The sequence below is a fragment of the Carya illinoinensis genome, chromosome 11, assembly GCF_018687715.1.
Source record: "Carya illinoinensis cultivar Pawnee chromosome 11, C.illinoinensisPawnee_v1, whole genome shotgun sequence".
Taxonomy (NCBI): Eukaryota; Viridiplantae; Streptophyta; class Magnoliopsida; order Fagales; family Juglandaceae; genus Carya; species Carya illinoinensis.
In genome coordinates this window covers 31,257,063-31,268,217 of record NC_056762.1, presented here as the reverse complement: position 1 = coordinate 31,268,217, position 11,155 = coordinate 31,257,063, and the positions used below count along the sequence as shown (strand labels likewise).

The following is an 11,155-nucleotide window of genomic DNA, read 5'->3' as shown; positions in this document are numbered from 1 at the left end:
CATGCATACTCAATAACCCTCCCCAAGTGGCCCCTCCGCTGCGTATGGACCATATATTATTATTATTATATATATGTATATTTATAGCTTATTCATCATGAAATATCATATTATCCAATCCCATATTTGATATATTATTAAGACCAATGATTAAAAATAAGAAAACTTTGTTCAAATACCAATGCGTTATTTGAACTTAGGATTTTGTATCTTTTTCTCTTTTAGCAATAACTCTTTATTGTCTAAATATTTATGAAAGACATGAGATAATTTGTAGTTTTAAGATGTATAAGTTCTACATTCTTCATTTAAAAAATGGGTGAATTTGGATTTATATAAAAAAAAAAAAATTATTTTTTTAATAATAGACTTGTTTTTTTTCTTTTTATAAAAAATAATAAAAAATTTATATATCTTAAAACTGTATTTTACTCGTACTGTATACATGGTGCAAAAACTTTTACAATACGAAGATTTCTCCCGTGATTTTATCAAGAGTACTCTTTCTTGAAATAAGATGTAGGGAGTAGCCGGATCAAACCGTGGTGATCAACAGGACCTTATTGCTAAAAACAATGGGATCGCACTATATAATCAGACGTTGGAACAAAATTTCCTAAAAATAATCAGAAACTTCTAACAATTATCCTCCACAGTGGCCTCTGGCCAGTGGCCACACCATATAATATCTCAGCATTACAAGGGCATTCTCGTACACAAAATCAAAAAACTTCAGCAGCCAAAGACCTTTTCTTTTTCTCTTCTCTTTCTCTCCCTCCATCTGTCTCTCGTCATATCCTTTGTTAATTCGCATTGAATTCCTTCCGCCGTTGTTGTTGTTCTGTGTGTTTATAAACTTGCAGAGAACGCAAAGCAAGAGAGAGAGTCTAGAGAGAGAGAGAGAGAGGAAACGTAGGAAATAGAAAACAAAAGGGCAAAAAACATGGATCGTTTACGTTGGTTTGGACGGTCGGATACGTTGTTCGTGTTCCTTGCTATCCTTCTCCCCCTATTTTTCTCCATTGCCAACTCAGCTTTCAACGTCACCACCATTCCTTTCAATCAAGGCTACCTTCCTCTCTTCGGCGACGGCAACCTCGTCCGCTCTCCCGACGGCAAAGGCGTCCGCCTTCTCCTCGACCGCTTCACAGGTACGTGTGTATATATATATATTTATACAATTTTAACATCTCATATATCATCTTATATTCATCTATATTTATGTATGTATTTCTATAATTTATATATATTTAAGAGGATATAGAGCTCTTTCTTCTGATCATAAGAAGAAGAAAAAAGAAAAAACAAATTAGAACCAAGTTTGTTTGTTTTCCTGATGATCAATTAATTCAGAATTTTTATAATTTTTTTGTTTTTTATAGGTTCGGGCTTCATCTCCTCCAAACTATACAAACATGGGTTCTTCAGCGCGAATATCAAGTTGCCGTCCGATTACACCGCCGGCATCTGCGTTGCGTTCTATGTACGTGATAACATCCTTTTAGTTGATCAGCTTCGACTTAATTTTCCTTTGGTGGATAATTGTTGTCGGAAAAGGAAAAAGTACTGTTCCGGATTAATTATTCTTACCCTTTGTTTGATTGTGAAGAAAACATATATTATAGGAAACAAAAAAGAATTTATTTTATTTTATTTTTGTATGAGATATCAACCGAATAATCCAAATTAATTCCATGCATTTGGCCAATTTTCAAACACCAGATTCTATGCGTTCAAACACATGATGCCAACACGTAACATTCCAAAGCCTTTTCTATTTAGCTAGCTAGCTTTCATTGTAAGCATAAATATTTTAAATAATAATTTTATTTATCATTATATATTATATTTATTTTATTTATTTTTATTTTTTCTATTAATATGTAGTGTATAAATAATAAATAAAACAGTTTAATTAATTTAATAATAATAAAATAAATTTTAATATATAATAATATTTTCTCTCTCTCTTGTTCAACCCGCCCATGCCCTGGTCAACAGTAATCATTGCAAACCACAATCGATCGTCGTTGATTTTTCTTGATATCCTCTTCCATTAATATTATGACAGACATCGAACGGTGACGTATTCGAGAAGAGTCACGACGAGCTGGACTTCGAGTTTTTAGGGAACCTTCAAGGAAAGCCATGGAGGTTCCAGACCAACTTGTACGGAAATGGAAGCACAAACCGTGGGAGGGAGGAGCGTTACCGCCTTTGGTTCGATCCTACCAAGGAATTTCATCGCTATAGCATCCTTTGGACGGCCAAGAACATCATGTGAGTGCATAAATATTATTTTGATTTTTTTCCCAACTTTGACTGTTCTTCCTGCTTTTGGAAAGTTTTATAACCGGAGATTAGCCGTTAACCATGTACGTACGCCTTTATTATATCATTCGTTGCATAAATATTGGTTTGACATCACGAGTGGGAGACGAAAGTGTTTGGCTTTGCGTGTACGTTTGTATAGCTAGTGGACAAGTGTGGTTTCATTATTGAACAACATGAAAAAGATATGTATCGGTTAGGCTTAATTATTATTTAATTTGATCAAGTTGCCCTTATTTACTTTTTCAAAAACCTTTTGCGTATTTCATTTAGTGGTTGTATTATTTTTTTAATATAAAATAATTATTTTAATTAATTACATAAATAAAATATATAATAACTAAATAAAAATAACTGTATATAATAAAATTCAACATATATATTACTCGATATTAACATGTCAATCGTGTATAACATTATAGATAATGCAAATATATGTATGTGTATATATATATATATGTATGTATGTATGTGCGTGTATTAACCATGGGCATGCAGTGGTACTCAACATTTGGTATTCGTATACATGACCCCTTCCCCCCTGGGAAAGAAGCAAGGAATTATTAATTAGTGTACATCTGGTCCATGTAAGCATGTGATTTTATTTAATGTATTGGGCTAGCAGCCCTGCTAATCTATATATATAGCCTTAGATTCCTATGTAACAGTGGCAGAAATCCACCTACCTGCGATACTTTTTTCAACCTTTATCAATCTACGAAAACGGCCTTTAGACTTGATCAAAATTGAACTTATTTTGCAAGCTGGCATGTTCACTTAAAATGACGATTCAAACGTTATTTAACTCTTTTTTATTTTATCCCTACCTACTGCATTATTTTATAAGTAGAAAATTGTTATTGACATTAATTACATCTTTGAATATAGAACTTGCGCTTTTGACTTTCCAATATTGAACTTGTGTTGTTTGCATAAACTTCGATATTATTCTAAGTGTTTTTTCGAATGATGATCAACAGATTTTACATTGATGAAGTCCCTATCAGAGAGGTTGTAAGAAATGATGCAATGGGCGGTGACTACCCATCAAAGCCAATGTCCTTGTACGCCACCCTATGGGACGCTTCAAATTGGGCCACATCTGGCGGCAAATACAAGGTGAACTACAAGTATGCACCCTTTGTAGCCGAGTTCAAGGACCTTGTGCTCGAGGGTTGCCCCACGGACCCTATCCAACAAGTCTCGGATGCTGGAGTTTGCGTTGAAAAAGAGGTTAACCTTAACAGTCAAGACTATGCCATGGTGACGCCTGAGCGTCGTCTCGCCATGCGAAAGTTTCGTCAAAAGTTCATGTACTACTCTTATTGCTATGATACGTTGAGGTATCCAGTGTTGCCACCAGAATGTGTTATTAATCCTTTGGAAAAGCGGCGGTTCAAAGACACCGGAAGACTTAAGTTTGGAGGAAGCCATCGCCGCCAGTCAAGGCGGAGGAGTCGGACTCCAGTCGCTTCTAATTCGGAGTTTGATTCGAATATGTGATATGTAGATTAAAAAAAGAAGGGGTGTCTTTGTGATTTTTTTAATATCATTTTTTCTGTACTAAAGCAAAATATATAAATCCTTATATATGAGAGTGTGCTGTACTTTTTTAAATTTAATAAAGGAAATATATATTCTCTCTTATTTTGCAAAATCCTATATATCCCGCTAATTAATCTCTTTCAAACCTATGAAACCATGGACTTCTTCGATCGACTATATATAGTCCAGTTTTCATGATCATCTCTTAAAACAATATGCGTCGATTCTTCGGATCATCCTTCGATCCTTAATTGCTTGCTCTCAGCTTCTCCCATCTTCTTGATATATTTATCCCAACATGCGCGCATGCACCCAAGATGTATCCACGATTGTTCTCTCTGATCGAACTGTGATTTTGATCATTTTTACTTCAAACCTATGTATAATTCGTAGTGTTTTTTTATTTTTATTTTTTAATTGTATTCTTGTTGTCTCTATATATTTTGTGAAGGAAATTAAGCTTATATAGCTCGTGAGAACATATATATCCACATGAGCTTAAGGTCGATCGGCCGATGATCCCAAGCAGCTGGGTCAATAATTTGAGCTCGAGTTTTCCAACTGATCAACACAAAAACAAACAAACAAAAAACAAGATCAGTTTGAGTTTTGGACTCATTAATGGTGGACCTACACTGTTGCTAGGGGACCATATATATATATATATATATATACTAGGTGAGAGCAACGTGCAAAGCACGTTTATCTAATTTTATAAAATGATTATTTGTAAAAAATAATATATATTTTATAAAAATTATTGATGTCACTTAATAATTTAAAGCATATTGGAGAAGATAAAAAATTAGTTCAAAATATCATATAATCTAATACATATTTATAACATCCATAATTTTAGCAAAGATGTATACGAAAAATTTAATAAAAGTCTAACACAAACGGTAGTTCAAAATATGTGTCGTTTGATGTTTGTATTATAATTCATCAATTTATGTAATCCTGTAGAGGATCAATAGAGACAACATTGAAATTCTTATTTTGCTGTTGGTTGAATCGATCAAGATCAACATAAAGTTAAAACATAATCTTTTTATAAACTTTGTGGTATAATATTTTTTATATATAGCATATATATAAATCCTAAAATATATTTTGTAGTTGTTGGCAGAATTTACTCTTTCTTAATTAGCTCAAGAATCATGACCTTTGTCACGTGCCCATCATAGCAAGCCCACGTGTGGAATATGACTTAGTGGAAGCTACGTCCTACTACCATGGAAAAAAAAACACTTTAATTAAACACACTTGTATTATATATTATATGAGATTTTTAAATTTAGAATACTTAATAATCTGATTTAATGAAACGTATAATACACATGTATTATATTTAGGAATTCACGTCTTATGCACCTAATACACGTGTATATGTTAAGGAGAAAGAGAAAAATATAATAACTAATCTTTAATTACTTATTATTATATAAACTATTAAGTATTGTAATTATTGTGATTAATAAATCATATAACAACATTGAATGTTATCTCTCTCAACATTTATATCTTCATTCTATATGTCGATTACATTCACACTTATTTAAACAAACGGTGTTAACTTTAACGGAAAAACAAGAAAAACCGTTAAAACAAGAATTTCCTTTTCATACACACTTTTTATATATAGAAGATATAATTCCCCAGGGCCCCCATTCACCCTCCCAATATATAACACGTATATCTCTATACTTTTGGTCAATTAAACTGAAAACTATGTGTAATCATAATAATTTCAATTTCAAACAAAAAAATAAAATACTATAAAACTCTTATTTATAATATTGTAGCTATATATATATACATGATTAGATAATTTGTTTACTAAAGAAACAACCATTTTTACTGCTCTTTTAATTGCTATAAATATTGCATACCCACAGCCTGAACTTAATTTGACAGTGTCAGCCAAGTCGATCGATGAAGTTTGGTTCGAGAATCGGAAAGGTACTATAAGTATATTAGATTAGGTGGTGCTTTAATTTTTGCAGTACTATTGCTCTTGATCACGAGGAATTCTAATTAAGCTAGCTGGACTTATGTTGGAATATTGCTTTTAAAAGCTCACAAAGCCAAATACTAATTCGACTTTCCTAAATTCAAGTATTTAGCAAGGAAAATTAAGCACGTACACCTACCTAGTTTGCAAGCAATGAATTTATTGGTTACGATATTTGGCTGCATTTTAATTGGTTAATTCCATGAAAGTACCAATATGCATGCATTAAGAGACGCACATACACATATATATGGCAATATCTATCTAGTTTGTTCTTTCAATATTTTCTTTTATAGTCGATCAATTTTTTTTAGTGCATGATTATTTATTGGCCTATATATAATATACATACATATATATATATATATATATATATATATATATATATATTTGTGATAGCATATATATATAGTTTAATTTGTCCCTTTGGAAGGCCAATAATTCGATAAATGGATTTAGTCCTCTTTTTCCTTTAAAGGTGAGATTTTTTCTCTCTGTATAGAGGAAGGTCTCTTAGGCTGGGGTTAGCCTAGTTTGAAGATGGTATCATGACTAATAAGTTGACAAAAATATGGGAAGGCCTTAGTCTAACAGATTAGGAAAAAAAGGAGGCTAAGTTGTCTTCTTCTATGCTGGACAAGGCTAAGGCACGATGGAGATTTTGTTTCATGGCAATGATCATAATAGACAAGGTGGTTAATAGATAAGCTTTTAAGATGACAATGTCAAGGATTTGGCAAACTGAAGGACGACTGCAATATACTGACATGGGTGAGAATAAGTATTTGATTGGGTTTCAAAAGGAAGAGAACCTGCAGAGGGTAATCAGTGGGAGGCCATGGTCTTTTGATCGATGGCTTATATGCTTGCAAAAGTTTGATGGAAGTTTATCTCCGAATGAAATTCCATTCAACAAGGAAGTCTTCTAGTTACAAGTTTATAATATGCCTTTGGCATGTATGACACAAGAGGTGGGAATGATGATTGGTGAATGTGTTGGAAATATGGTGAAAGTTAATGTAGATCAACGCAATCATGGATGGGGGAAGTTCCTAAGACTGAAACTGGAACTAGATATTACAAAAGCTCTGATGAGAGATACTTTCTTAACCATTGATGGTCAGGAAACTTGTCCAATTCAAGTATGAGAGGCTGCCAAGTTTTTGTTTAAAATGTGGGGGTGATAAAGCACTCTAAGAAATACTCAACTAAAAAGGTGATGAAGCAAGTCAGTCCCAATATGACCCATGGTTACGTGCTCCTGTTGGTAATCTTAGTAGGAATAATCAAAATAAATATGGTGGGACAGAAGGTCAAGAGGAGAAGGAAGAGGATCATCCATGGCAAGTTGGTGGACATAACAGGGATGATGTCTAAAAAGGAAAGTCTTCATCGAATGAGCAATTTTAGGAAACTGGGATGGAAAGTTTTGGTCAATAAGAAAGAGGTGCAGAAAAGGAATGTGAGCATGATTTAAGGAAGGGAGAGGATACAATGATTTTGAAACTCCAGAAATAGGGGGACTAGGAAAGGAAACAACTTCCAAAATGGATGAAAAAGAGACCAGTAGGGAAGTCAGCTTTTCCAAATGTGAAACTATTGCAAACAAGGAAGGTCTCAATGTAGTGGTGGCAAATACTAATCCTATTCAGCAAGCTAACAAGAGTAGGAACCATCAAGAATCCATGTTAGCATCCCAAATTAGTTCATTAGATCAATTCTTGGCTGACCAGGTTCTTGTTTTGGAAAGATAAAAAAAAAGAAGGCCAATTGAAAGAGAAGAGCAAGGGATCGGTTCTTTGCAGATTTTATGAATGAGCCTCATGAACAAGTGGAGGGCCCTAGTGTAAGGACAATGAGCAGTGAAGCAACAAAAGAAGATACTCATCTCAATAATAAACTTAAAAAACAAAAATGTGAGGGGATGGATGGGATGGACATACAGAATTAGTGGAGGTTGTTATACAGTCCCACCAACAGTCATGAATTACCTAAATTAGAACTGCTGAGAGCTTGGGAACCATTGGACCGTTAGATATCTTCACCTTATGCTAAAGAACAAGGGTCCAAACTTTATTTTTCTGATGAAAACAAAGTGTAGAAGGAACAAGATAGAAAGGTTAAAAAACATATTGCAGTTGGAAAACAATTTTGTAGTTGACTACATAGGTCCGAGTGGGGGGCATTGCTTTCCTTTGGAAGCATGATGTTGATGTCAAACCGAAGTCTTATACTTAGAACCACATTTCTCTCAGAGTTAAAAATGTGAGTGCTGTGAAGTTCTGGATACCCACTGGTTTTTATGGATGCCCATCGACTATTAAAAGGCAGGAAAGTTAGAGGCTACTTAAAGATTTGAAACCTAATTCTGATTTGGGGTGGTTATGTGTGGGGAATTTTAATGAGATTTTTAGCAATAGTGAGAAGTATGGGGGAGCTCTAAGATCCTATAGACAAATGGAGAATTTTATAATGGCAGCGGATGATTATGGATTGAGTGACTTGAGTTTAGTGGGCAACAGATTTACCTGGTCTAATAATAGATATGGGGATGGTTTCACAAAAGAAAGGCTTGATACATCATTCAGCAATAAATTATAGGCTGAGTGGTTTCCTAGAAATGTGGTCCATACCTTACCTGCTCAAAATTCTAATCACCATCCTATCCTTATCAATATGGACAGTGATCATAATAATCTGATTAGCAACCAAAGGCCATTTAGGTATGAAGCTAGTTGCGCACAAAGAGATAAATGTGCAAAACTGATTGAGAATGAGTGGAGAAAGCTAAGGCTAGCACACAACAAGCTCAACTATACTATTGAAGGCTTGAAAAAGTGTTAGCATAAATTGATGACCTGCTAGTAAGCAGCAAGTAGGCAACTTTAAGAGAGTAATTTAAAACAAGTTAGCTCAGATTTCCAATTTGCAACAGTTGAATAAAGGGGAGATGACTGCTAGAATTAAAACACTACAAGGGGAAATGGATAAGCTATTTGAAGAAGATAACATCAAGTGAAAGCAACGTGCCAAACAGAGATTGTTGAAGGAAGGGGATAGGAATACTAAGTTTTTTCATCAATTCACCTCTCAGAGGAGGAAGACAGACATGATTAGAAGATTGTTTGATGAAAATGGTCAGGAGATCACATTACCAAAGTAAATCTGTCAGCAATTTCAGGGGATTTTTAGGATCTCTTCACTTCCTCAAATACAAACAACATTGAAGAATGCTTGGCAGCTATGCATGGTAGAGTGAGTGAAAACATGAACAGAGAACTGATCAAACCTTACACGACTCAAGAAGTTGAACATGCTTTGCTTTAGATGAATGGCCTAAGCTCACCTAGCCTTGATGGATTTCCAGCTGCTTTCTATCAACAGCATTGGAGTATAGTGGGAGGGCTAGTTAGTGAATTAGTGCTATTTGTACTTAATTCTAGAGGGAATATTGATGATATTAACAACACTTTTATTGCTCTTATTCCAAAAAAGAAAAACTCTACCAAGGTGTCTGATTTCAGGCCTATCTCTCTTTGTAATGTCATTTCTGACAACATAATTGTGGCTTTTGAGACAATGCATTCAATGAAATGCTAAATGACAGGGAAAGAAGAGTATATGGCATTGAAGTTAGACATGAGTAAGGTGTATGATAGGAATGAATGAAATTTTCTTAGATCAGTGATGGGCGGAATGGGGTTTGATTTAATATGGATTTTGTGATGAACTGTATTGAATCAATGTCTTACTCTATTTTGGTAAATGGGATCACATAAATCTACTTCAAGCCATCAAGGGGCGTTATGCAAGGTGATTCCTTATCAACTTAGTTTTTTATTTTGTGTGCTGAGGCTCTGAGCACTATAATTATGAATGTTGAGGATGATGGAGTGATTACTGGGGGTTCCCTTTACTAGAGGTGCAGTTAGACTCTCTCACCTATTTTTTGTAGATGATAGCCTCTTGTTTTGCAAGGCTAATACAATTGAATGGAGTAGGCTTCTTAGTATCCTCAAAATTTATGAAGAATCCTCGAGCCAAAGATTGAACCTAGAGAAGATCTCTATCCAATTCAACAGAAATACAGCCAAGGAGACTCAAGATTACCTTCTCAGCATTGCTGATGTCAGGTCAACAATGACTTATGAGAAATACCTTGGGTTGCCAACAATTATGAGAAGAGCAAGAGAGAAGTCATTTAGAAGTATCCTTGATAGAGTGAGGATGAAACTCAGTAGTCAGAAGGTTAAAACATTGTCTCAAGTAGGAAAAGAAGTTTTCCTAAGAGTTGTGGTGCAAACTTTGCCAATATACAGTATGAATGTCTTCAAGCTACCTAGTAAATTGTTAAAAAATATCAACAATGTTATGCAGAATTTCTAGTGGGGACAATAAGAGGTTGAAAGGAGGATTTATTGGATTTGATGGAGTATAATAAGGAAGGCTAAACTAGCAGGTGGTATGGGGTTTCAAGACTTAGAGGGATCTAACTTTGCTTTGCTTGCTAAACAAGGTTGGTGGTTGATTCAATACCCTCATTCACTAGCAGCTAAGTTTTAAAGGCCAAGTATTTTCAAGGGACTTCTTTCATGAATGCTAGATTGGGACAAAAACCTTCTTATATTTAGAAGAGTATACTGGTAACTAGACATCTACTTGAAGCTGGATTATTGGAAAATAGAAAATGGTGAAATAGTCAGCATTTGATATGATAAGTGGCTGCCAAAGCTCACATCATCAAAGGCTCATAGTCCTGTGGTGATACTGGATAAAAAGGCCAAAGTTAGGGAACTGATTGTGGGAGGTGAGAAGTAATGGAGAACAGAGATGGTGAAACAGGTTTTTGAGAAGGAAGAAGCAAATTTAATCATACAGACTCCCCTTAGTTCTTCTAATAGCCCATACAAGCCTATTTGGAAAGGGACCTCTATTGGTATGTTCACTGTGGGAAGAGTGCCTACCACATGCAACATGAACTGTTTTTGGCAGTAAAGGGCCAGGCCTTGAGTGGTAACATATTTCCAAAGGTGTGGCAACTAATTTGGAGTTTGAATGTTACTCTTGGGGATAGGGTCTTCCTCTGGAGACCATGTTTAGAAGCTTTACCTACTCAAGCCAATTTGTTTAAAAGGAAAATTGTGGATCATCTAAAGTGTCCTATTTGTACTAGGGAAGAAGAGATTGTTGTTCATGCTGTTTGAGATTGTGAATCTGCTAAAGATGTGTGGTGTTAGTACTAAAAAAAGACTCCAAAAAAATTAT

General features: G+C 34.6%; 1 protein-coding gene across 1 annotated transcript; it reads left to right on the top strand.

The window, feature by feature from the left end:
* The first annotated feature begins 636 nt into the window (after positions 1–636).
* Positions 637–3,978, top strand: LOC122282719 (probable xyloglucan endotransglucosylase/hydrolase protein 30). Its single transcript, XM_043094717.1, has 4 exons — positions 637–1,151; positions 1,383–1,483; positions 2,072–2,280; positions 3,312–3,978. Exons 1-4 carry the CDS (start codon positions 944–946, stop codon positions 3,832–3,834), a joined length of 1,041 nt encoding a protein of 346 aa, XP_042950651.1. The 5' UTR covers positions 637–943; the 3' UTR covers positions 3,835–3,978.
* Positions 3,979–11,155: the final 7,177 nt, after the last annotated feature.

Coding starts and splice junctions, on each gene's coding strand:
- LOC122282719 (XM_043094717.1), top strand. CDS start 944: ATGGATCGTTTACGTTGGTTTGGACGGTCGGATACGTTGTTCGTGTTC. Junction 1,152..1,382: donor TCTCCTCGACCGCTTCACAG/GTACGTGTGTAT, acceptor TGTTTTTTATAG/GTTCGGGCTTCATCTCCTCC. Junction 2,281..3,311: donor TGGACGGCCAAGAACATCAT/GTGAGTGCATAA, acceptor GATGATCAACAG/ATTTTACATTGATGAAGTCC.